Source organism: Sardina pilchardus, chromosome 8 (genome assembly GCF_963854185.1).
Source record: "Sardina pilchardus chromosome 8, fSarPil1.1, whole genome shotgun sequence".
Lineage (NCBI taxonomy): Eukaryota > Metazoa > Chordata > Actinopteri > Clupeiformes > Clupeidae > Sardina > Sardina pilchardus.
Genome location: NC_085001.1, coordinates 9,293,832 through 9,321,331, shown reverse-complemented (window position 1 = coordinate 9,321,331; position 27,500 = coordinate 9,293,832). Strand labels below are relative to the sequence as shown.

Sequence of the window (27,500 nt, the reverse complement as noted above, 5' to 3'; positions counted from 1 at the left end):
AAAACCAGTCATGTTTTTGAATGGTCGTGCATCATTCCCTCAGTTTGCCTTGAGATGGGAGAAATACGGATTTCAATGTTGGACTTCCTGCTTTCAATGACGTAAAAATCATAATTTTACATCATTGAAAGCAGAAGTCCTATTCATGGGTTTCATTGAAATCCGTATTTCTCCCATATCAAGGCAAACTGAGGGAATGATGCACGACCATTCAAAAACATGACTGGTTTTCTAAAGACACAAAGCTTAATGCTAATCGGTGAAGTGTCCCTTTAACTGCGTTTACATTTCAGTACTTCAGTATACCGATTACAATTGGGATTTTGAAGTAGTCCAGGTTTCCCAGCTTTGGGACACTAGTATTTATCATGCACACAGGGGATATTCACAACCAGGGGCCTATTGCACAAAACTAGGATAAGGGATTAACCCGGGATATCTTGGTTATCCTGGCTCAATTTGTCCGTGATCCAGTTGCACAAAAGCGGGATAGGGGGCAGCAGGATATGTTATGGTATAAGATACCATGGCGATTTATTCTGTGGAGCTAGCCTGCTCCTGTCCAGGCTAACAGCCAAGATAAGTTGATTCTAATGGTAATTACAATATCTGATTGGTTCAGCTAGCTGTCATTCAAATGAGACCTCCACGTGATTTTTTTTAAAGAGCTGTAGATTCCATTTATATATTATTTGCTACATGCATTTACTCGCAAAACACAGCAGAATGTCTGCCTAATACCATATGGATGTCATTTAAATTATGATGACCTTATAATTAATAACATAGCCTACTCGTTGTTTGCTTCTTTTTTGACAGATGTTTGATAAATAGGCTGCTAATAGTAGTTGATTGGAAGTGGAGGGGACATTTTTCGAAGGTGTTTTCAACTAATTCGGCTTTTAAGACAACTGAAGATAATTTGTGCATATTTGCGGTGGCAAAGCGCTTCCTTAATGACGTTGCGTGCCGAGACAAGGAAGCTCTCACATGTGGGTGCATACGTAAATTTGCATTCAGTTGATCGGTCACACCTACTCCCGCTATGTAACAGAAATAATCATGATCCCCCCATCCAAAAAAGTAAAACTTTACCTCGTTGTTAGTCTACATCAAAAGCGGTTTATCACTTTGTGTGCAAGACGCTATTTTTCGCGTCTTTTTTTATCCCAACCGTGAGTTATTTGGGGGAGAAACGAGAACGCGCACACATACCGGATAACTTACACCTGGCTTGATGAATCCGTGTCTGCTCATCCTGGATTGGTCTTTGTTCAACCAATTAAGCCAGTATGCTCTTGTTTTGGATTCATTGAGCGCAGCTCAGTAACTTATCCCGGATATCTTAATTCTGCTTTTGTGCAACGGGCCCCAGGTTTCTCTGTGTGTGTGTGTAAACAGCATATTCCGAATATGATCACGACCGGGACACTGCAGTGCAGTCAGGGCTCCAGAGGTGTGGCGGCTGGTGCTCACCTGTGGGGGGGTCCCGCACAACATGTCCCAGGTGCCGTACTGGCCGTGGGCCTGGCGGTAGAGCCGCACTGCGTCTGTGAAGGCTGGAGTCTGGACTTTGCTCTCCTCCGAAAGACCTGGAGAATAGGAACAATAACAGTCATCACCACCACCTCCATCAACAAAAACAACAACAACAATTATTATTTTTTTATGGCACCTTTCTCAAACTCAAGGTCGCTTTACGAGGAAACAAATATGACACCAGTAACAATGAATACAGAACATGATTAAGAAGGGACCGCAATGACAGCAGCTAGTATGATCTGCAGTCACCATAAAGCCGCATAAAATGACTCTCCTAACAATAAATCAATACCAGCATTGGTGTTATTCATTCACTTTCTTTTGATGGGAATGATAAGGAGAAAAAAGGAAGTGTCATAAGTTTATTCTATCACTTCCTTTAGATGACATCTTAATCCATGAACAAGAGGAGATGTGACCAAAAGACAGTGCCGGCCTCCTGTTTCACTTCCCCAAACAGAACACTCAGGACTCATATGTGGGATTGGTCGCCGCCGAGACAAATCACCTTATTTGGCCACTGACTCCTCTCCATGGGGAGGGGGGTTTCATAGACACACAGACACACAGACACACACACACACCACATCATTACCAACTTCATCATTACTGCTCCGTCATCTCCCCAAAACAGGAAGCCATGCCTCTAAATATCTTAGTTTCCATGGTAATGCTCATCCGACTAATACACAAGCCTGGTAACCAGAGGAAGGTCAAGTGTAACGAGGTTGCGTACAGCACACTCCTCTCTGCAGGGTTCCTCCCAAAAGACGCAACCCTACCGGCCTGGCTGTTCTGACGACGGTGAAATGTGGATTTAATCTTGGCCTTAATCTTCCATAAGGCCCTCGTGTCCCATTCTGACGGCAGAATTCGCGGCCTTAAGTGATGCATAATGAAAATGCATGTGTGTTCACGTCATTAAGTTTCAGCGGAGGCCGGGGATTTTGCACGCTGTGGTTTTGGCAGCGGAGTTGGACCGTCCCTCCCGTTCTGATTTCTGGGCCTCATTAAAAAGTCCTCAGTCCCCCCTGTGACAGTGGCAAAGAGCTCACATCAGTCTGGCTAAGGGGCAGTGGGAAATCTAATCCATCCACTAAAAACACAGACCAGGCAAGTCTGTCTTTTAAATAGTCTTTAAGGAGAGAGAGGAGAGAGAGAGAGAGAGAGAGAGAGAGAGAGAGAGCGAGAGAGAGAGAGAGAGCGAGAGAGAGAGAATGAGAAAGAAAGAAAGAGTGAGAGCGAGAGAGAGAGAGAAAGAGCACAATGAGGAATGTGTGCATGGAGCTTGTCTGTGGGTTTGAGAGAGTTTGTGCGGTGACAAAGACAGGAAGTGAGTTGGAACCAGGGTGGGTGGGGCAGATGGCAGTGTTAGAGGAGGAGGGGGGGGGGGGGCAGGCAGGAAGTCCAGAGCAGAACTGTTAGTTGTGTGAGAATGTGAGTATGTGTGTGAGCGCACATGTGTGTATAGTCAGGGTGGAGGGACATTTACTTTGGCAGTGTCCCTCGTGAGAATGAATTGGCAACTTGTGTGCCTCTAAAAGCTCAAAAATAGCCCCTTCAAGGAGTAATGAAAACTCCCCAGCTCCCCAAACCAGACTCCCACCCATTCAACTACTGTTCCCTCTCCAATGACAAGCGTCCAGCATCGCATAGCCACATGCTGACTGGGCCCTGCGCTGGACTCAAGGTCTCAAAAACCCAAAAGTCGCGTAACATTAACGTTTCTGATGAACAGAGCACAGCATTATTCAGGAGAGACGTGCATCTTCTCTCCGACTTCTCGGAGGGTAATGAGTGCAGGCCCGGCGCTGTGAAGTTAAAGTCAGGCATCTTCAGCATTTTAAGAATTTCCTTTAGACATTATTTTCACAGCTGCCGACGTTCACAGTGCTCTAGATGTGTGAACAGCCTCGGTCACCCCAGAATGAGGTTACGCCTACTTCTCAACAGTGAGCCATTCTTTTTTATCGCCATTCATTCTCCTACAACCTCTTTAACTCTGACGGGTCTTAAGCAATGGTGATTTCTTCCCTGTGATGATACCCTAATGAAAATCAGCAGAGTATCATCTTGTTGGCGCCATGCTATATGGGACAGGTTTTGCCGCGAGGCTAAGGAAGAACAACATAAGTTACACGTCATGTATATCCTCCAGCAGTTCAACTAATTACTCAAAATATCATGATGACCCAAGATCATTTCTCTCTCAGACTAGACTCAGGGGACTCCATTAGTCTCTTGATCAGTAAGAAATGCTCCTACACACACACACACAGAGACACACACAGACACACAGAGACACACACAGACACACACAGACACACACAGACACACACAGAGAAACACACAGACACACACAATTTGGCATCTTTTGAGACCTATGACATGTCTAAACCAGGGAGATGGGGGAGAAAGAAAAGCTTTGGTCAATATTTCCACTGCGTGCCTGGTTGATGTCGCACTGTCAGAGCAGAAGAATGAGGGCAATGGAGGGATAAGAGAGTGAGAGAGAGAGAGAGAGAGAGAAACAGCTGGAGAGAGAGAGAGCGAGAGAGCGAGAAACAGCTGCAGAGAGAGAGAGAGAGGATGAAAGATACAGACTAACAAATAAAGACAGGCAAGACAGACAGAGATGTTTGCAGACACCCATTCTTGCACAGCTTCAAAGTGGGAGAAGAATGGAGAGAGAGAGAACGGAGAGAGAGAGAAGAACAGAAGTGAAAAAGGAGAAGAGGGCCAGTCTGAGAGAAGGGTCCCTTAGTAAAGCACACACACACACACACACTTTACATTAGGCTTCAGTCTACACACTGAGCAGGCATGGAGCACTTGGAACAGCAGGGCAGCAGGCTTGCGTCCCCTACAGCACCAAACAATCCCCCCCTCACACACACCTGCTAGAATGGTATGAATCACACACACCTGCAGCCATGTGTGGCCTTCCACATGCGTCGACACACACACACACACACACACACACACACACATATACATACATACACACCAGCTCCACACAAAAAGGTCATTGATAAAGTGTGCGCTACATTTCTGGAGCATGTATGGCATGTGTTGACATGCAAGAATGAGAATGCAATCACACAGTGATCTCCCTGTTTCCTTACAGCTGAGAGAGAGAGAGAGAGATGGGGGGGGGGGGGTAAAGCCAGTAGCCTATCAGGGAGCAGCAAGACTGTATAATCCATCTGTGGACTATTTTGTGCTTGTGATGAGAGATTTTTGCACTACATATTTTTATCTTTCCTTCGCCATAATCATCATGACCTCTAGTGACCTTCCATCCTGACCTCTGATGATGTGTCCAGGACACAATTTAACACCGAAGGTGCAGTACTCGCAGCACTATGGCAGACAATGCATAACTCCTTGTCCCTTTTGAATAAATTGAGGTGAAATACAGGGAGCAGAGGCAGTGTGGTCAGCCAGCTCTCGCTGGGCTCTCGCTGGGCTCTCGCTGGGCTCTCGCTGGGCTCTCGCTGGGCTCTCGCTGGGCTCTCGCTGGGCTCTCTGCCCCGGGCCACAGGGCACCGCTCCCGGCTCTGTGGGTCTTCAGACATGTGCTGGAGCTCATGCTTCCAGTTTAGGGGCAAATTCCCTGCAGACGTCCTCTCGTTATTCCATCAAACGGACCGCCTGTCCACTCCACGCCGCCACATTCCTGCGGCCACTGCCACCCTGGACACCTACACATCTACGTGGGCCAGCACACACAGCCACACACACACAGCCACACACACACACACACACACACACACACACACACACAGACACACAGACACACAGACACACAGACACACAGACACACACACACACACACACACACACACAGACACACAGACACACAGACACACAGACACACAGACACACAGACACACAGACACACAGACACACACACACACACACGTGCGCAGAAGGACAGCACCATGATTCCACTTAAGTTATTGCACAATTAAAACACACACACACACACACACACACACACACACACACGCACACACACACACAAACACATGTGCACACAGACAACCACACACACACACAAACACACACACACACACTATGGCTCTGCACCCAAAATGAAATCAAATGATATACTGCCTGGACTGTCTCCCTCATGCCAGTGTGAGCGTCTGCAGCTCTGCAGGTCTAAAGCGTGACCGGCGCCCGGGCCACTGCAGTGTTCTTAAGCAATTACCCGGGAAGAGAAATGAATCACGACGCTATCATAAACATGTGGGAGGAATTACAGCCTCAGGGCTCAGGTCATATGACTGCAGAGGGAAAAAATGGTTTGAATGTGGCAAAGGAAGAGAGGTGGGGACAGGGACACTACAAAAGAGAGAGAGAGATAGATACAAATACAGAGACAGATAAGATAAGAGAGATAGATACTGTAGATAAAAAGAAAGAAAGAAAGCCAGAGAGAGAAAGAGAGAGAAAGCCAGAGAGAGAGAGAGAGAGAGAAAGCCAGAGAAAGCCAGAGAGAGAGAGAGAGAGAAAGCCAGAGAGAGAGAGAGCAGCTTAATTGGGGCGTTTCATACTTTCACTGTAACTGTAAATGATTAAACCAGAGATCCAAGGTCAGTTTCGCATAAAGAAGAAATCCATTCTGGGCTCCTATTGTAGGCTCAAGACAAAGACAAACACCGCGACAGGGCAAAGGCATGGTGACGTAGCGTCGTCACCTCACTCCGAATCGAGACAAAGGTGTCAATTATCGGCTGCAACTTGTTGCGAAAGTGGTGTTTACCACTGTTGTTGCTATGGCCACCAGACAGACACAGCATACGTACAAAATGAATAACTTCTTCAGCATTTTGTACTTCACTGATAACGGTCTCAACTGAGCATGATCACAGCAGCTCCTCCTGACCCCATTCCACTGCTTCCGCATGTCAGAACAGACATGTTTGCCCTTTACTACCACTGTCGTTTTGGCTCAGGAATATGGCTCCAACTGACATGGGCCCTAACCCTAAGGCTATTCTTTTCCATTCCAGAGGAGGAATGACATTTCAAAAGCTGTAGCTTCACGTCTACCATACCTACAAGTTAACAAACATTTACCTTACTCCAAATACAGATCTCCACATAGACTACACAAACATGGTAGGGCAAGGAGATGCCTAACATCAAGTGTTTTTTGACCAATTACAAGCTGAGTAATAAGGCTGTAGCAGTGAAGAAATTTGCGGTAGCAGTGAAGGCTACGATGATGACTGAGCCACAAGAGCTATATGACGCAAGGAGTCAAACTGTATCGTCCTATTCATTTACGGAGTTCAACTGGACATGTCCCAAATTTTCTGGTCAGCGTGCGTCTATATTGCGGCCATTTGAAAAACTTGTCTAGCGATCGTTAACTCCCGATTATAGCACGCGTTGTTATGGCAGTAAATTACTCCCTCATCTGCTTTTGGCAGATGGTCGCTGTGCGCGTCTTTGGATATATGCAGCTGGCGAAGTCTCTTTTAGGAAAAGCTGGATAATACATGTAAACAGGACCTTGCTGCATTGCTGTATCCAATCTAACTCATGTTACATGTTCCAGGGGGAAACGTACTCCATATGCACATGGCAGCACAGAGATGGGTCATTTTTGGGTCATCCCACAGCACAGAGATGGGTCATTTTTGGGTAATCCCACAGCTGGGAGACGTCACCACAGGCCAGCGTCTCCTCCTCCCACACACACACAGCTGCCACCCAGGAGGTGAGGTTAAGCACACACACACACACACACACACACACACACACACACACACACACACACACACACACACACACACACACAGAGCAGCAGGCCTGTTAGGGGACTGGTACTTTGATCAGTGTCCAGGCCTACATGACTTGCAGAGCATGGACTACTCATCCAGATCTGGAGAGCAATATTAACCTCCAGAGAAAAGCCATTGTTCCTCTGCGCTACTGTGAATAACTATCTGGTGCATCAACAGGAGAGGACTAATTGTAGCGAGAGAGGAGTTTACCGGAAGCAACACAGATGTTAAATCTTCAGGTTTTTGTTTTGGGACTAAAGTTTCAACGTTCTGCTACGTCGTGTTATGTTGGCACATTAAAATAAAATACAAATCTGAAGATTTAACATCTGTGTTTCTCCGCTGAACTCCCATCGCTCACGATATTTACCTCCACGGCTCCACCGTCAGCAAACATTGCCACACTACCCAAATTCGCTGGATGTAAAACCCAGCTCTTGTGGGTCGGCCTGCATTAAGCTACTGTAATGGCCCTGACTGCAACCAGAGAGAGCGATAGCAATGGCTGCAGCGGCGTGATATACTGTCCAGGAATGTGCCGTCCTCAGACCACTGCGCTGGAAAGGAACAGTGTGTCCAGATCATCTTGGACGGCGAGAGCCAGAGAGCGCTGCGGTCAGACTCCTGGTGGAGAGAGGGTTCATTCTGGGGTTGTGCGCGGCGTGCCTGTCAGAAACACAGCTCATTCTCAGGGCGTCCGGCGTCCGCGAGCAAAGCCTGTTGAGTTGACCTTTGCAGAAGAGACGCAGCACCTCTGACACAAACGCACGGGAGTTGGACTGTGGCTAAGCACACTGGGGCCCACAGATGTGGGCGAGGTGGCAGAACAAGCGTGCCCTTGTTGGGGAGCTGGCACTACCGCGGCGCTGGTCACTGGCATCTGAGCGTCAGGTCAGCGGGGAGACTCTGCTCATGCGGGTGTGAGATTTCTCTCTATCTCTCGCTCTCTCTGTCTCTCTCGCTCGCTCTCTCTTTCACAAAAAAGGGAGGGAGGACAGGAGGACGATGAGTAATGGCTGTCTGAGCAAGAGACATGTGATTACAAAAGGAAACGCACAAGCACACACACATTTTTGGAGAAAAAAAAAAATCAAGAGAAAGAACTAGACTTCACCATTACTGTATCTGTCCTCAAGAGTGCCTGATTGAGAACAGACAGCCACTATACAATAAAGAAATGACAATACCAGGAAACAATAAAGGAACAGAATCAGATTTTTAAAGAGGACTGAATAAAGGGTGTGGATTTTTAACAGGACTGAAAACTACTACTATTGCTGGCCTCTCGCCACCTCCTTGTCTTGGCATGGCCACTGTGTCATTACATCCAAATAAGCCTTTTGATCACTTCCTGGGAATTAAAGCAAGAATGTGCCAAAGCACCATGGGTAACCTGACCTTGTACCTGAGGCGGATAAGGATAAGGTGACCTGATGTGGACACAAAGAGTGAGTCAGCGGAAAGTCCTCCTTTTGCAGTCAACAATCTGGAGGAATCTTGAGGAATCATACGAATACCAAATGTAAAATGATCTCATCGCTAAAATAATGTCTTGTCTTGCTACTCTTTTGCTATCTGTGTAGAGTGTGAGTGACTGTGTCAGAGTGTCTGTTTACAGGACTTGACAAACACGGTCCTGAAAAGCAGCCTTCATACTGTAGCATTCATACACAACATACAGGAGTCATGGCCGTAAAGAGAGCAATTATGTAGGATTTTGTGTCCAATGATGATGAAAACGCTGATGGCTGTGAGGAAAGACCAAAGAGTAGAGGTCATCTCACAGTGGCAGCCGCTCACCGTTGTTGGTGTGTCGGACACAGTCCTGGAAGACGGCGTTCCACTTCTGCTGGTCCTTCTCGGCCACCAGGCAGAAGAAGTAGTGGGCAGCGTACGGATGCCACAAGATCAGAGGGAACTGGGTGGGACATTTCAGAAATGGAGAACTGCTGGACTTAGCCTTGACACCTGGAACACAGACACACAAACACACAACAAGGTAAACACAAACACAAACACATTCCAGTACACAATAAACAATCTGGAGTCCAGGAATTTCCTGGGTCACCAAGACCCATGTTGGCTGACGGCAGGGCGGCAGAGAGGTCAACTTAAAACGTTCCTTGAGGCCTCCTGAACTGAGACAGGACCTCAAACAGGGAAAAACATGATACTGAAGTTAAAAGTAGTGTCCTAATACTAAACTAAGAGATTTGAAAGAGTTTAAATGAGCAGATCTCCCCCACAGCCTCACCTGGTAAACTGTGACCCAGCAGCTCCAGGTACTGGTCCATGGAGGTCAACACTCGATACCCCGCACAGTTGATGGATCCTTTGGGATGGAGGCCTTTCTCATAGCCCTGACACAGTTGAGAATAAACAGAATGTTAGTCAATATGAGAATATGGTGATTTTTGGTCAATACAAGAAGGAGTTAAAAGAAGTTCTCATCTTCTACAGGGGAATAAAAGCCACACTTCTGCTGGCCAAGGACCAGTGTTGAGAGCATACGTACATAAATCACCAGCTGCAGCACTGCTCCTACCCCCTTTGTTCACATATATATACAAAATGTCAATATTATCTTCCCAGCCGTGCGATAAGCCAAAAATCCTACACGTCTAAAATTGTGATGTGGCACGACGCAGCAGCTTCAACTCAAGTGAGACCGACAGGCTCGACACTCTCCATGACTTGAAATAAAGCTCTCTTTCCCACAGGCCCTGCCAACAACATCAACCCGTCCAGATCTGGACCCAGGGGGAGTTGTGTGTGTGGCGCACTGCGCCGGAGTGGGCTGGAGTGGCTGTTTTTCCTGCGCATTCCAGTTGTCACTCTTTTCACGGTCCAAAGAGGAGAAATTGACCAGAAGTCTTAAGGAAAGGGCTCTGAAGGACGGGATGGGGTGTGTGTGTGTGTGTGTGTGTGTGTGTGTGTGTGTGTGTGTGTGCGCGTGTGCGTGTGCGCGTGCGCGTGCGCGTGTGTGTGTGTGTGCGTGTGCGTGCGTGTGCATGTGTGTGTGTGTGTGTGTGTGTGGGGGGGGGGGATCACTCACCGCCTTGCTGTCGTAGAAGTTGACATTGTAGGAGTCGGGGATGAAGAGGAAGCGATTCCTCCACTTCTTGCTCTCCTCCAGGTACTGGAACAGCGTGCCGGAGAAGATGGACTTGTCCTGCAGAGGGACCTGTGGAGAGGGAGGCAGCAGGCGCATAACTCACAGGGGCCGCAGGCTGGAAAAACTCACAGGCAGCGTGGAATAATAATGGGAAATGGGATTACGGAAAGTATTGACGTGGGATTTCCTTAAAGTTCCTGAATGTTTCGGTAATTGCACGGTTGTGTTTTACAGACGGGCCAACGAGTACAATTAAATCAGGAGAGCCGAGCTGCATTAGAAAAACCAAAAAGAGCCACGGCCTTCTGAGAATGTTAGGTACTCGACTGTGGCCAAATGGCGAGGGGAAGTCCTCTCTCGTCTGAGAGGCGTGTTTACTCAAAACCCCTTTTGCCCACCCAGCGTGGCCGAGCGTCCTCCAAGAAAGCGGCGCTTTCATCTTTCGAGAACCAGCGCCGAGCTAAAAACGCGACTCTTTTGTTTAAACAGTCCATAGAAGCGGCCATTAGGGCTGAGAGCACGGAAAACCACACCGCGTCAAGCACCCGAGACAGGCACACGTCGCAACTGGCTCGGAGATTAAACCCGCTCTTAAGCTCTTCAGGCTGCAGGGGAGACAGCACGGTTTTCTTTGCTCGGAGACACAATTGCAGGGCAGCTTTGTTGTGAGATGTTGGTTCATGCTGTGAGGTGTTTGCTGTTTGTTTAAGGTTGTGCTGCTGCACATTCATCATTCATAATAAATGACAGATGGTGAGAGGGAGGGAGGGAGAAAGAGAGAAAGAGAGAAAGAGAAGGAGAGGGAGAGAGAAGGAGAGGGAGAGAGAGGGAGAACGATAAAGACAGGGTTGTGGCCCAGGTGGAGCAGGAGTGGGTGGAGGCCTTACCTTGCGGTGCAGCAACTGTGGCTGAGGTCCTCCGCCCCCTTCGATATCAAAGCGCACTTTGTTGAACAGGGCAACCACGAACTGCTGCTCATACAATCGGCCAAACTCGCCGATGACCTCGCCTGTGCGCGCTGCGAAGACAAACACAGAAGGGGCCATGTTTAGTTCCCTGTTGTTTGGCAGATCATTTCATTGACAACAATCAGAGACACACACTGCAGAATCATTCATGTACAGCAGATCGAAGCTGTCAAAGCTCAGGTGCAGTGCAGATTGGATTGAGCTGTAGCCTAATAACACAGTCTCACTAGCTTCATCAGAGCTGATGCAAGTCAACATTGTTCGGAGAATTCCTCAAGGACAGCGACAGCAGTTGCTATTAGAGAATTTCAGTCAAAATCTATTCAGTTTTCATTCTAAAACATACAGTATGACTAGCAATGCTGTGCGTCATGGCAGTTAGACCATGAGCTCCAACTAACCACTGCTCCATCAGTCATGTGACACACACACACAACTGAACACACACACACTTTATCAACCTGGCCAGATTGCAATGTTTAACTTGCCTTGGGTTTAGCCTTTCAGCACATGTTTGTCTCTGGCCAAGCAAATCTCGCCTGACACAAAACCTTACTGTAGATCATTGGCAACTAATCTGAGGCCAGCATTGAGAAACTCGGACTTCAAGACCATCCATTTGGCATGTCATTCATCCGACGCTTCGACTATTTTAACAGTCTTCTGTAGAAGTCTTTTGTCCAAGTTTGTGTGTGATATGAAGTGAAGGAGGGTCTGGGGGATTAGTTTGTCGGTCCAGCTAGCTGGACTGGGCAGCGGGTGGGGAGGGGTGGCCTGCCCGACGCTGAGCGGAGGTGATGAGGCGGCTCGCGCATGGCGGAGCAATTAGAGGCTTGACCACTGGAACTCGTCCAGGGCATGGCTAAAGAGCCGAGCTCCCACACACTCATCCAAGAGTTTAAGTGTGTATGTGAGCAGAGTGTGTGTGTGCGTGTGCGTGTGTCTGAGTGTGTATGGCGGGGAGTCAGTGAGGAGGGGAGAGATTTGTTTTAGAGAAACATAGCTGTGACGATGATGACTGTAGTGGGATTTCACAATATAAAACAGCCCCGACACTCGTGTGGTGAAGGCAGTGACTCAGGAAAAGTCCGAAGCCCCTTATATCAACTTTGACCCAGTGACTCAGGAATAGTCAGAAGCCCCTTCTATCAACTTTGACCCAGTGACTCAGGGATGTGAGGGCAATGGACAATCCAATCGCTCTGCAACAACATCCGCTGGGACAGCTGTGGGGAGGTCAAAGATCAGGATTTGCCATCCTGAGGGTCGTTCTCTTCAAACAACCTCTGTCCAGCAAAGGCGACCAAGTTCAAACACCCCCAAACCCCCCCACCCGCCATGCCAATGGAGGTGTTTGTATCGGACAGACATCTTTGAGGACAGATTTACAGTATGTTTACAATCAGTGCTGGACAACATTACAAATGTCCCGGTAGAGCCTTAATCACAAACAGACGCTGTGCGATGTGTGTATGATGGGGTTCGCATTCCAGGCTTCACACACGGAGCAGCCTGCCAGGACCCTCGCTGGGAGCATGCGAAAGAAAGTTTAGCAGAGCGCACTGAGCAGCCCTCTGATCCCATCTGGTCTACATTGCTGTAATGAAATGTTTCTTCTCGCAGGAAAAAAAGAGAGATAAAAAAGATAGACAGACAGGGAAAGAACGAGAAAGAAGGAGATGGTTGGGAACCAAGCCGTTCTGAGGAGATAGGTTTGGGAACCGGAACGTTCTGAAGAGATAGGTTGGGAAGTGAACCGGAACGTTCTTAAGAGATAGGTTGGGAACCAAGCCGCTCTTAAGAGATTGCTGATTCTTCATCATGCTGAAGGGTATAATTAGGTGATGCTGGCGAAGCCATCAGGCGGGAGCAGATGATACGCAAGAGTTGAGCCCAGAGGAGCCGTGAGGGGTTTGAGCTGGAGGATCCAGAGCTTGATGGATGTGGTGCTCTTCTGCTCCTCGGTCAGACCCAGAATCCCACAGTAACACTCGGCTTAGCCTTCTCCTCGTTCTTCTTCTTGAATCAGTCAGGCGGGAGGAGCGTTGCACATTAAGGGTGGGTGTGGCTGTAATCACAGCAAAGCCGTATGCACACAGCTGACTCACTGACTCACCCTCTGACTAGCGGCGTATCTAAAGCAAACATCCAGCGAGCGAGGGGGGGTGGGGGGGCAGAAGCCAACTCGACCGACGTCACGCTGCTCCACTCACCGACCTGGAGCAGTCCCCTCACAACACATCGTCCCCCACTCGCACGTCATCACCGTCGGAGTCATTCTCCTGGTCTTGCGGGATCGAAATGGATCCTCGCTTTGATCACCCAAGTCTGTTTCTGTCATTGTTTTGATTCAGTCTCTAAGTGCGACACACTAATTGCTGGCAACGTCTGCAGCGCTTGGCCCAGGGGAGCTTTAGCGAGCGTACAAGTGGAAGCAGGGACAACAGACCAGCCGGGGTGTTTGGATTAGCAAACCCCCCGAAATATGTTTCTGGTGGAAGGCTTCAGCGCAGTGGAGTTGGCTAATGAAAACAACAGGCAGATTACAAAAAAATAGCACTGATCCCAGGCCAGCTGGAAGAGGGGTGAGGAAGTCCTCACAATCAGTGGAGCCGGACTCCAAGGAGAGAACGCTAGCTACTGTACTGCCATTACTGCGGGGACCAGACCAGACCAGAACAAAAGCTGGAAGTCTCCTCAGCAGACAAAGGGGCTTTGATTGCTACGGTGTGCTGTGAGGGCAGGACAGAAATAACAGCAGCACATATGAAATGGGATGAGTGTGATTTTTGAAGAGCAGACAAGCGGAGAAATCCAAGATTTTTTTTAATTCCAGAATACCACAACTGTACACGGCCTTCTAAGAATAGTGTGCCCTTGTAAGTAACATGTGGAAATCAAATGAGCGGCTGTGCATGATGGTATGGCTGAACAACACAATTACTGGATGAACCTCCCACTGAAGTCCTGATTATGATCACAGGGCCAAAGACAATGGACCACTTTCTGATATCTGGCTTGTTGCATCAGTCTTCTGAAGGCCTACACGTGTGGCTCAGCATGTGCTTATGCCACTATGAGTCAGACATCGCTGAGGTCCATGTGATGCTCCAGTGATGCTATTCTGGTTTGAATGGAAAGTAGACATACAGTATGTGACTACAAATCTAAGATGACAAACAAACAACATATGACTGAATGATTTTTGGCTGCCTACAAACTTTATCTTGAGTTGAAGTATTTTGACTAGAATTGTCACATACTTTTTAATCTGATCAAATGTGGGTCACAGGCTTGGAGCGTTCGGAAAGCTACAGTGTATGAATAGGTCAACAGTTTGTGAGTTTATACAGTACAGTACGTGTGCTTTCTCTGAGTCTTTGATATGTCTGACATGTTGAAGGCTTATCCTATGTCTTATGTGTGGATAAGGAATCTGATGTGGACATGAAGCTGTTCAGCATAGAAAGAGAGTGAGAAGATTGAGAAAGGCAGATCATGGAAGTGTGAGAGAGAAAGAGAAAGAGAGGATAGATAGATAGATAGATAGATAGAGAGAAAGACAGAAAGAGAGAGAGAGATAGAAAGGGAGAGAGAAAGAGAAAGAGGGGGAGATCATCCCACAGGGCTAACACCCATGCTTTGCTAAAGCAATTTCCAAAAACAGTCTTGTTTTTCTTCAGGATGACTAAACCACACAGGCTGAACCAAAACATTAATTTAAGAGCTCCAAGGATTTGGACTGACTCAACTATTTACACCAAGAAATGTGCCATTCCTCTGATTTAGCGCTGATATATCGCATACGCCAAAGGGCACAGTTGCTTCCAATATAGACTGTTTGTCATACAGTTTTGATTAGTAGCATTAAAGAACGCCTCAGCCAGAGGCTGGGGAAATATTGATGTAGTTATATCATGGCGCTATTGCAATATGGTAAACAAACCCCCCATCGCAGCTTTTTGGGATAGCTAAACAAACGAGCGTAGCGCAGCTGAGCCACGCTGGCTCCGTGGCATGAGAGATCAGAAGGGACGCGCTATCGCTGGTGACAGGGTACAAACCAAATTAAACAGGACAAAGTGGCCGTTGAGCGAGAACAAATCAAAATGGCATGATTCAATTAGAGCAATTTGCCAGACATACTGCGCGTGTCATGTGACTCAAGACGACGGATTTAAATGCCCAGAGGCAGAGAGTGGACAGACAAAGAGGACAGATACTGGAACTGCTTTGGAAAAAGTGGCATAAGACTTAGGGCCTCGCCTCCCAATCAGATTTCCTCGGTCAGTAGGCTGCAGGAGAGTCAATAAAAAGAGGAAGTAAACAGCACCTCCACCCTTGAGGAAAACAAGAATGAAAAGGAAAGAAAAAGCATGGATAACATGACAGATGTTACCTTATGAACATAATCCATTACAATAATATTACAGCATGGGCTGAAACATTTTCCCCTCTCCATTTCTAAATGATTTGTAAACATACATGAGCCTTGGGACTCTTTCTTTGAGATTTCAGTCAGTATTATACTTTCATTTATGCACAGATTGCATTGTTTACATGGCTTTACACATGCTTATGCTCTTCAGAATGGTTCCACAGCTCACTGAAGCGAAGCTGACCTTGTACTCTGCTCAAGCTGGCTAATTTGCTGTGCAGTGCAAGCATTCTCTCGTAATTGTCCAGAGAGGGGACTTGTTTGCACTGCGGGTAATCAGTGAGAGTGTCGAGTAAGGCCAATTCTGATCACAGCTACATATTGACTTGGATTAAATGGGGAAGTCATCTGAGACTCTGTAAACAATGGTTGTTTTTGTGTTTCTCAAAAAGCCACAAAAAAAACTCTCTAACAAACTTTCCCACATGTCCCACTGCGAGGTTCACATCCGTGAGTCAGGAATGGGAGAATTTTGCGGGGAAAAAATCGGGAGATGAGTACCCAGAGGCTGTGGACCGAGCCTCTGCGCTATTCACGGCCACCACAATGACTTTCGAATGGGCTGGATCCCGAGAGTGACTCAAGGAAGTGCTCTAATTTTTGACAGACTTCCAGTCAAGGCCCTGGGTGAGTCACAGCATGAGGCTGGAAGTTTGGGGGGGGGGGCATAAGTGGTGGAAGTCAGGGAGAGCGCATGTAGGAAATGCCTTTTCTTCTTTAAAGTGTGAGTATGTGTGTGTGCATGAGAGTGTGTTTGTGTGAGTGTGTGTGTGTGAGGTAGGGAATATAAGTGGGGGCCACACCAGGGTGTGTGTGTGTGTGTGTGTCGGGACCAGGGGTCAGGACAAGGCTCTTTCTGTCCGGAGGGGTGTGTGTGTGTGTGTGGAGGTGACAGGACCTGGCACTTTAGTGGCCACACAGAGAGACCCTGTTTATGTCTCTCTGGCTTCGCCAGGCAGACGCCTTAACTATGCGGTCCGGCTCGCTGCCATGAGGCAAACACTCCAATATAACGCCAAACTTCCTGCCAGACCCCACCTCCAGACCAACACTCCCTCACAGTCACATTCGAAAACCCTGGATTTTTTTCCCTGAAGAAGACATTGAATTCTTGTTTGAATTCTCGCTATTATTCTGACGAGAAAATACTAAAGATATAGAACAACCGTTGAAACGGTGCCAAAGAGGCACATACATTTCACAATAAGACTATGTGGCAAGTGAGAGCTACATTCCTCACACACAGGAAGTGCATGGGCCACCACGGAATCTGTTCTTGATAACTGCCTGCAATACTGCCCCCCCCACCCCACCCCACCCCACCCCCTGTTCAAGGCTGCGGCATGACCTCACCCGGGAGGCTGCAGGAAGATGACAACAATGACTATGACGCCCAAACCTGGAGTGCGCCCAATTCGAGGGATTCCCAGGCTTTATGAAAAAAAAACAAGAGACATAAAAACTTCACAGTGCTTGAGCTTTGGAACAGGCACTAAATCACAGGAAGAAGCAGGCAGATAGTACCTCGTTCTCTCTCAGTATAGGTCATAAAAGGGCTAAAGCCTTAAGCTGATATGGTGGCAGGAGTCCTTCTAGGTGCACTCAGCACCTCACAAGAGAATGGGTGAGTGGCGTACACCCGACTGCTGCTATGTTGATGTGACTCACTCTTGGCTCGTACCACATTGGTCCCAAATATGGTCAGGATACAGCCATGAGACCACGTTAAAGAGTAATCACCTCTTGACAGGACTTTTGTTTGGACCATTTCCCTCCCCCTCGCTCACCTCCAGCGTGTTTGCCCCCTTTCCACACGGTGCACGGTCCACCACTCCTCGTCCATCACAGATGCAGAAAACAGACGCAGCACCGTGGCACCGTGTTTAGCTTTGAGCCCCTGAAGGTTCACCACGTCCAAAAAAAAAAAACAGGAGAGGATCCAGTGTGCAGACATCCTCCCCGCTGAGACCTACACATCCTGCGGAGCTGAACCGGACCGCCATGACACTCGCACCACCAGAGAGGCATCCAACCCCCCCCCCCCCCCTCTCAAAAACTGTATGCATTCCTCAAATTCCACCTTTTGAACTGAGCATCCCGATTGGTCAGTCCGGGCCAGGGGAGTATGGCATATAGTGGTGTCAGGGGCATGATTGGACCTCTACATCCTGGAACAGCAGTGTCTGCTAATGCGCTCTCTCGGACACAAGCTCACAACAGTTGGGACAGATATGTTTAGTTGAGAAAATGGCTTTCTGCTTTCAACAAATATGTAATGCTGCCCATTTTGCTGAATGACAAGTATAGTCAGCTTTTACACAGGAAAATACATAATAATGATCAACTTTTCAGTTTGATATCTTGCTTTTTAGTTCCATCTCTGTATCTCCACGTTATGACACCAATGCCATGAAACATGTATCATCAATATTGTTTTGCTCTTAAAAGACAGAGGGCATCTGGCAACATAGATTCGGGATTTACCTGTTGGCAACTGACAAAAGGGTCATTCTGTTTGAAGCACTCAGCATTTCTTGCAGCTGTGCCATCAGTGATCGCCCAACCTCACCACACCCTCCCTCTCTCTCTCTCTCTCACCTGTTTAACCCCCCTGAGGTGAGAATATCCAAGGGATGACTGCTAAATCGGCCATAACCATAAACAGGCGAGCCCATAAGAGAAGCCAAACCATTCAGGACGTCAACTTTCGCACTGGGGTCACAAAGTTCCCAAAATATTTCAAGGGTTTCCAGATATAAGTAAAACTTGGCAACTTTCAGATCCTCTTTCATTTCAAATGCGTATGGTCAGATTTTCCACAACACGTGATTCGTTTTCTTGTCACTCACTCACAGCAGCAGCAGACACAAGTTTAGTGAGATTTTCCTGGACCAACGGAATTGTTGTAAATGTTTAAGAAAGAACTGGAAACTAGTGGAAATATCATTGCCACGTTATGCGCATTTCTATACAGAGCTTGCGTAAAAATGCTGCTGAAAGTGGTTGATAAGAAGGATATTCTGTGTCCAAAAATGTAATACTAACATCTGACATGTGACGTGGTAACATCACCACAACGTTCTACAAGATATTTTTAAAAGTAGCAAGTTTGTTGGTTCTTTAATAACTTACCAGTGATGAGCTCTCGTTTGCTTTCATCAAGGTGTGATGAGACCACATCCCCCATTGCGCCTGCTTTTACAAATCCAGATATGAATAGGAAAGTCTAGTGCGTTTAAAAAACTGAGATCAACAGACTTTGGGAAGCATACAGACTTAATTGAAGTCCTCCTCCTATCCCTCCTTCAAACCAACAAAAATGTCTTCAGGAGTGAAGCGGGGTAGTGTATTACCACTGGGCAAGCGAGACGAGGGCAAATTAAACCAAAAAAATTTGCCTCGCCAGCGGTGGAGTTACGCTGAAAGACTGCTGCTCACCACCACAGCAAAGAGTCACACCCTCCTACTGACTTGCTTGCTGAAAAGTTCAGCTTTTTGACCTATCTGATTTCTATGGCATGTTGAAGGTGTGGTTTCGAGCGAAGTGGATTCATGAGATCAGGTCACCGTTAAATAGTCCATTAAAGGCGGGGCGCAAGCACTTCTAAATCAAACAGAGTGGAGAGTCCTCTTTCTCACAATGAGGTGATTTGTGATCGATCATCTTGTAGTAGCCTAACCTAGACAATTTTTTGTCTTGGTTTGCAGTGTCTTGGTTTGAACACCGTTTGACAAATGTCTAAATATTTAACAGTCAATTGAGGCTAAAGTCCGCCCTTTAGGTTGATGATAAATGCATTACTGATACAGACACTCAATAAGTCTTAAGTTATATACTCAATGTATGTAGGCTACCTATTAAAAAATATGCTCGCCTGTAAGGATCATATTGTTGCACATTAACTTTTTTCATAGGTCTTTCTGTTCCATACATTGTCTTGAAAGTGGAATAAAGATAGAGGGCGTTCAGACTATGGCTGCACTGTAGCCTACTGAAAACGCATGCCGATGCTGCCCTCGTGCGGTTATCGATACCTCATCACGCACGCAGGCCCAATCCGCAGGTGTCCGCCTTACTGGATGTAGTATAATTTAATATTCCCTGGTTATTATGACAAATGAGACAAACGACATGTGTTGGAGCATTCATTACATGTTTGTTCAAATGAAATGTTTGTTCAAATGTGTATTCTCTTGTGATCGTCTATTCGAGGAAAGACAAAGATGCTTGCCATGCGTATTTATCATGTGTGCTTATATATTTGATCTTTTTGTTGGTATTTTATGTGTGTCATATTTTTTTATAAACATCCAATAAAAAGTGTAGGCTACATATTCGAAAAGTTGTACATGATTTTCTTACACGGAGTGTAACATGTGCCATGAACAAGTGCGTTAAATTCGATAGGGAGCGAACTGGCGCGCGGAGGCGTAGGATTAAGTTCCGACGCAATCACGTCCCCCTCGCCCTAATCATCTGCGAGTGTAGGGCAGGATAGTTCACCGTCGCTCCAGTGGAGGGTCGGATAGACTTATCAGTAAGGGACGCGGAGGCGCCGTCACAACGCAAGCATCATGCCACCCACCGGGCTCAAGGCGGTTGTCTGCGACAGTAAGAAACTTAAGATATTAATAACTTCCAGTAACTTTGAAACCTCAGAGCTAAAGTGTCGACGCGAGCAGAGCTCGATCTGAGGGCAGATATTGTTCTGGCACTGTCTCTTCTGTAGTCTCTTCGCGCATTAGGGAAGTCCACTAAAATTGCTGTTCAGCTATTTTCCTAATTCGTTTCCAGTTTGAATAGGGGTCAAATTGGATAACGACTGATATGTTTGTGAATAGAACATTTTTATTATTATAACTGTTATTGTTACTATTAATTTTAAAGTAGTATAGGCTCATGCCACACAACGTATCGTTGCTGTCAGCGGATAGCCTACACTCGGCTCTCATTGTTTTGTAGCTTTGTGTATTCTCTTAATACTCACGTATGTTGCGTGCAGAATATCATGTCATCCGGGTGAAAGGCATTTAAAAGTAGATTCGTTCACTCCTGTTTAGGGGTACTAGTCAAGCAAAAACTGCTAAACATGGATTCGATCAGACTTATCATATTATGCTGGAAATATTGTTGAAATCATGCAATCTTTCTTAATAAGTGACAAATTCAGCCTGTAATGTAGTATGTGTTCTGCATGGAGACATCCGTCCTTAACTGTGACCTTACTTAGGTCACCAATCGGTCTACAATCAGGATGGCATCGCACAATGTGAATGCCACTGTGTTGATGAACTGTAACATACTATAGGAAGGGCTCCAGGGTGATTCCATAGGCCTGTACTGGTATCTGTGGTGAACATCTTGCATTTTAGGTCTTGGTTCTGTAGGATAAAATGGTCAGTAACGCAGGTCTCATGTCATGAACCTGTTGGATGGGCTGATACGGAATTGAAATGATATTGAAGATACATTGTCTACAGATTTGGAATATGCTGCAGACTGTTCAATTAATCTGAATACAGTTTATTTAAATACAGTGTGGAATATGTTCTGTTTGGAAGTCTGTGTTTTTAACTGCGGGGAGCCATCGTATTATTTCGACTAAAGGACTAAAGCATCTGCTAAATACAATAACCACAACCACCACAATTCCCAAGTGTCCATTGTTGTCTCGATGAAAGGTGTGATAGCCTACAATCAATGGGATTATATTAGTGTGTTTTGTTTTCTCTCTAAATGTTCTGTAGTGTTCTTTAGTAAGACACTGCCTAGCAAACTCACATGTATAAATACACGTGCATATATTAAATTAGGTAGCAGAATTGGCATCAGATGATACTCATAAGAGGCAGTGAGTGAATTCCAAGTGGTCCATATTTCTCCACCATACAGATTTCATATCGAACCATTCCATATGTTCACATTCCATTCCATCTTTTCCATAACATCCGATATGAGAATCTATTTTATGTTGGAGTTGGGGGACTACACGCTTCATTTAGGATCTCCTCTGAAATACCTGGTCACACCTGAGCCTATCAGCACAGGCCTAACGGAGTCAGGATGTTCCCGTTTCTCAACACTCAACTCTGACTTCACCCATATCTTTATCCCCGCCATCGGAAAATCAATCATTTGAGTCCTCCTGATAGCTTCCACACCCAGTGGATCACTGGCAGCTGCTCGTCTGCTAGATGTTTACGGAGACGAGGACTCGAGACACTTCCCAAAGCTGCTTTTGTGTTTGTGTTGCTGACTCTTCTGTCACATGTGCAGGGGCATTTCCAGTTAATCCAGTTGAGTAATTGGATCGACTCCTCAAGTCTTCAGTAGTGAAGGGATAGCCATCATTAGAATCTCACCTCTCCGTGTCTTCATTCATAGACAGCACTATCTCGGATCCAGCTATATGATTATGCTTGTTTCTTATGAATTACAGACCTATTTAGAGGACATTGTAGCCACACACCATACGTTTATCAATTATAGTTTGTTGTTAAGTGGCCATTCAAGTTAGAATTAGTAGAAATCTTACAGGGTTCAATGTCAGGTGACTATGAAAGCATCGTATACATTTTTAGATATCTGGCAAAGACCTATAAAACACTCTAGCGCTGGCACAGTCATTGATGTATGACTGATTTCTGCTGCTCTTTGTATAATGGAATTTTTGGGGATTGGAAGCCAAAATGTCTGCGTGTGTGTGTGTGTGTGTGTGTGTGAGTGTGTGTGTGTGTGTGTGTGTGTGTGTGTGTGTGTGTGTTTTCCCCCTTCTGTGATGTCACGTCCGGTGGCACAGAAATAGCAGGAGTGTGGCGTAAGAGGATTGGCCCGAGATTAGGCCCCAGTGATTGCTGTGTCCCTCTCACTGCACACAGAGACGAGATCTTTTTTAACTGTTTATTTAGAGCTAATCCTTCCTCAACCTGACTGCTGTCATAGCATCCCCAAGTGAATGGCATCTGCTCCAGAAACAACACAAAGATGTGTATGTGTGTGACATGCCTTAAAGATCTGGAGCGTGTCATATATTTTGCTGTCAGAAAGCACGGAGAGCTTATCATATATACAGTATATTGAAAATAAATATCGTTGCACAGAACGATTATTCCGTCAAAGTATCCCTCAATAAGAATAGCCCTCTCTCGATTTTTTTGTATTGAAAACATTTTTCTGTTGATTTATTTAAGACATTACCATGCAATAATTAATTTATGCTGTTTTGGTTAAAAGATAGATAAAGTGTAATGATGTTTTCACAGTGACAGTTTTCTGGATTATTGTAAATGTTGGCATGAAGTCCATTCATACAGGCTCCTATACTATCTAATACTTGGGCTTCAAATTAAAATGTTGTATTGCAACATAAGGCTGATGTTCGATCAAGACCATCATTAAATCATCATCTGCAACTGTACATCTTCACACTCCAGTCATATGAATGCTCTTGCGGTGATGACATGGGTCGTGCAGGTTTATCGTAGTGGGAGACCAGAGAGCTGTCCAGCACAGTGGCCGACACCTCTGCAGTATATATTTAGAACGTGTCAGCCGTGTCCTCTCGTCCCCATGCACATAGTTCTCCAGAGTAGCTAGCCAGCACACACCGCTGTTCCTCACATCAGGCCAAATCCCTGTCTCTCTCTCTCTCTCCCCACACAGCCTACTGGGTGGCATGACCCAGAACACATTACTGACATAGCATACGTGCAGCAGAAGACGCAGTAGCAGCTCAAAGTCATTCTTCAGTTCTTGCCAGACGCAGGCCAAGCTCTGCAACGCACTCTTTAAAAAAAGGGTTCTTGGGGCGCTATATATATATATCTTTTGGCCTTTATTATGATAGGACAGTGAAGACGTAGACAGGAAACAATTGGGAGAGAGAGTAGGGTGGGATCGGGATATGACCGCAGGCCGGATTCAAACCTGGGTCCCCGTGGGCACTCGGACCCGTAAATGGTATGGACGCTGTAGCCTGCTGCGCCACAGCGCCACAGTGCCCCCCATTGGGGCGCTATTTAAAGAACCCTTAGGGGTTCCTTTGGTGGACCCTTCAAATTGGTTTAAAGAGCCATTTCAGGGTGTCATACTGGGGCAGCCGTGGCCTACTGGTTAGGGCTTCGGGCCTGAGGGTTGCCGGTTCGATCCCCGACCAGTCCACGGCTGAAGTTCCCTTGAGCAAGGCACCTAACCCCTCACTGCTCCCCGAGCGCCGCTGGTTGGGCAGGCAGCTCACTGCTCTGGGTTGTGTGATTCACCTCACTGTGTGTTCACTGTGTGCTGTGTGTTCACTAATTCGGTTAAATTGGGTTGAATGCAGAGAACTGAATTTCCCTCACGGGATCAAAAAAGTATATATTCTATAGGTTTTTGGTTCTGTATAGCACCTTTTTTTCAAGAGTGCACCCTGAAGAGTAGAGGATATGTCCTGACTGACTTGGCTGTTGAGCGTTCTGATGATGGGCCTTTTTTCACCAACAGAGATTATGAACAATGTCATCAGGAAAGTCCGAGTCAAAGGAGAATGGAAGGTAAGCATGCTATGGTTTAGCATAATACATTATTGAAACATGAATGTATATAAAACACATGTCTGAAGATACATACTAGGCCTACATTATTGAAACATGAATGTATATAAAACATATGTCTGAAGATACGTACTAGGCCTACATTATTGAAACATGAATGTATGTAAAACATATGTCTGAAGATACATACTAGGCCTACATTATTGAAACATGAATGTATATAAAACATATGTCTGAAGATACATACTAGGCCTACATTATTGAAACATGAATGTAGTATATGAAAATATACCTAAATATTCATAATAGGCCTACAATATTGAACCATGAATGTACACGAAATATGCCTAAAGATTCATAATAGGTCTACACTTTTGAAACACGAATAGAAAAAGAAAAAGAAAAGAATGCAAAAGCCTCTAAATCCGTCTGACCACTTTTCTTTTAAATTAGCATTTTGTATCAGGCTCCTATAGGGTTTCGCCTACAAATCAATATTTCAGACCAGGAAGAGAATGGTATTTAGTGAGGTTTGAAGGTAAATTATTGAAGTAACTTACACTATATGTGAAGAGCATTCACTCACCATCATTATCTCATTTTTGACAAAAAGTGGATTTAGAGGCTTTTGCATCTGAACTCTTCAGATATACTGTATAGTGGGATGAGGTTACTTAGACTTGTGTTGTCTCACAGGCGTTGGTGGTGGACAAGTTGAGCATGAGAATGATCTCCTCATGCTGCAAGATGACGGACATCATGTCGGAGGGCATCACAAGTGAGTCTGAAACAACACTGAACAACTGTTTCTTTGAGTCCATATCACAGCAAATCAGTCCAGTAACTAACACACTAACTTTCTTCCTCCATCTTTCCCCTGCTTTCTTCTCCACTCTTCTCATCTCCTCTCAACCCCATTTCCTCTTTCTCTTGCCCTTTTCTCTCCCTCTTCCCCTGGTTATCTCCTGTCTTCCATCTACTTTTCTGCCATCCCTGGTTCTTCTCTTTCTTTGCCGTCTCATCACTGCATCATCTGTTCCCTACTCATTCCCTGTATTGTCATCCTCTCCTCTCTTATCTACTCCTCTCCTCTCCTCTCCTCTCTCCTTCTCTCTCCTCCCTTCCCATTCTCTGTATTGTCATCTCCTCCCCTCCTCCCCTCCTCTCCTCTCCTCCCTTCCTCTCTTCCTCTGTCCACTCTTCTGTTCTAGTTGTTGAGGACATCACTAAGAAGCGTGAGCCCTTGCCCAGCATGGAGGCCATTTATCTCATCACCCCCAGCGACGAGGTGAGTGTCTCGGGTTCAGCTGACCACTGCTGGCCACTCCTGACTCCTGCACCGCGCTAGCCAACTCACCTACGCACTCCACATTAGAGTCATTAGACACACACCTTCAGCCTGTTAGATGACCTACTACAACATCCTGCTTTGGAACAACACATTGTTTTCTTGAATTTCTGTTTCTTGAATTTCCCCTTGGGGATCAATAAAGTGTCTATCTATCTATCTATCTTATCTATCTATCTATCTATCTATCTATCTATCTATCTATCTATCTATCTATCTTATCTATCTATCTATCTATCTATCTATCTGAATGTCAGATTTCTGAGGAGTTGGGCTGCCGTTCTGTTCATATACATTTTGTATCTTGTACCTCATTTGCATTCTCATACATTATACTATATGTTTGCATACATTCTTAAAGATTACAGTACATTTTTTGATTACAGTCTGTAGAGGGTCTCATCAATGACTTCCGAGATCCCCGCAACGTCATGTACAGGGGGGCTCATGTCTTCTTCACAGACGGTGAGAAACAAAGTGTTAACCATGTATAATGTGTCTCTGTAATGTAATTGCAAGTGTGAATACCAACCGTGTACCTAGTGTATTGAAACCATGTTTGAATTCTCTGCACCATAATTTCCCAGCCTCGGCTTTTACATTAATTTTGCAAAATGTCGTCAGCTATGAGTTTAATACAAGGCTTAACCTAGAGCCCGAGTTTTGTTTCTGCGGCTTATACACAATGAGGCTAATACACAGGAAATGACTGTAATATAGCTGCACTTGATGGCTGCAGAGCAGACGCCAGTGTTGTCCCTGACCACTGCTGACCACTGCTGACCACTGCTGCTCTTTGTTTCCCCCTCAGCTGTCCCAGACACGCAGTTCGGCCTGCTGACCAAATCTCGGGCCTCCAAAGTCATGAAGACCTTGACTGAGATTAATATCGCCTTCCTGCCCTACGAGTCGCAGGTAAGATTATTTCAACAATTACAGTTGTCGAGCTTGTAATCTAGTTGTGATAGCGATGGTGATGTGGTTGTGGCGCTGGCTCCAGATTGTATTGAGTTGTGGGTGATGTGAGGTTTCCCAGGATTTGAAGTCGTGACTGGGTTGTTGTTGTTGTTGTTGTTGTTGTAATTTGGCTGTTATTATGAGTGTAGCTGTGTATTATGATTGTTCTTGTGTCGGCTACAGTTGCCATAATGTCTAGTTGTGATTGAATCATTGTTTTTAGTTGTTGAAGGTGTCACAGTTTGTAAATGTGTGTGGCTGTTTCAAGTTTAGTTTATAGCCGTGCTAGCCACGGTGGCGGTCGTGATTGTAGGCCCGTTGTCGTGGAGATGGAGATGCCTAGCGGACAGTGCAGAGCAGAAACCAGCCGTGACAGAAAAGCACCCAACCAGCTTGGAGCCCGGGGGGGGAGGGGGCGTCTCACGCTAGAATGTTCTAGAGCGGCTTTAGCCCAGGCATAGTTTTGCCTCCAATCCTCTGCTGTTGTCCTCCATAGTTAATCCCTCCGAGAGGGTGAGGGCAGAGATGCGGCATTACTCTGGCTGGACTATCCTACCTCTAATCCTTTGTGCCATTGGCTAATAACTCACCCACATGCTACCCTGGGACCAATGGGCTGGCCCGAAGGTTGTGTGATAGGAGGAACTTGCTTGTATACACCAGAAGGATTGTTATCATCTGACCTTCGACAGATGGGGCAGTGGGTAGAATCTGGAGAGTAGAGAGAGATGGGTGGACAGAGAGACAAATGTAGAGAGAGAGAGAGAGAGAGAGAGAGAGAGAGAGAGAGAGGAGGCTG

At 46.1% G+C, this 27,500-nt stretch overlaps 2 protein-coding genes across 2 annotated transcripts in view; one reads left to right on the top strand and one right to left on the bottom strand.

Moving 5' to 3' along the window:
* niban2b (niban apoptosis regulator 2b) overlaps positions 1 to 19,361 on the bottom strand; it is a 30,859-nt gene extending 11,498 nt beyond the window's left edge. The window contains exons 1-6 of the mRNA XM_062542643.1: positions 18,997 to 19,361; positions 11,346 to 11,476; positions 10,399 to 10,527; positions 9,598 to 9,703; positions 9,144 to 9,311; positions 1,477 to 1,592 (exon numbers count right to left, since the gene is read on the bottom strand). Coding sequence (XP_062398627.1) covers positions 1,477 to 1,592; positions 9,144 to 9,311; positions 9,598 to 9,703; positions 10,399 to 10,527; positions 11,346 to 11,476; positions 18,997 to 19,051 — 705 coding nt within the window. The 5' untranslated portion in view covers positions 19,052 to 19,361. The remainder of the gene's footprint in view (positions 1 to 1,476; positions 1,593 to 9,143; positions 9,312 to 9,597; positions 9,704 to 10,398; positions 10,528 to 11,345; positions 11,477 to 18,996) is intronic.
* Positions 19,362 to 20,439: 1,078 nt separating this feature from the next.
* The window catches only part of stxbp1b (syntaxin binding protein 1b), a 15,470-nt gene continuing 8,409 nt past the window's right edge, over positions 20,440 to 27,500 (top strand). The window contains exons 1-6 of the mRNA XM_062543854.1: positions 20,440 to 20,476; positions 24,347 to 24,396; positions 25,093 to 25,174; positions 25,608 to 25,684; positions 26,131 to 26,209; positions 26,556 to 26,659. Coding sequence (XP_062399838.1) covers positions 20,440 to 20,476; positions 24,347 to 24,396; positions 25,093 to 25,174; positions 25,608 to 25,684; positions 26,131 to 26,209; positions 26,556 to 26,659 — 429 coding nt within the window. The remainder of the gene's footprint in view (positions 20,477 to 24,346; positions 24,397 to 25,092; positions 25,175 to 25,607; positions 25,685 to 26,130; positions 26,210 to 26,555; positions 26,660 to 27,500) is intronic.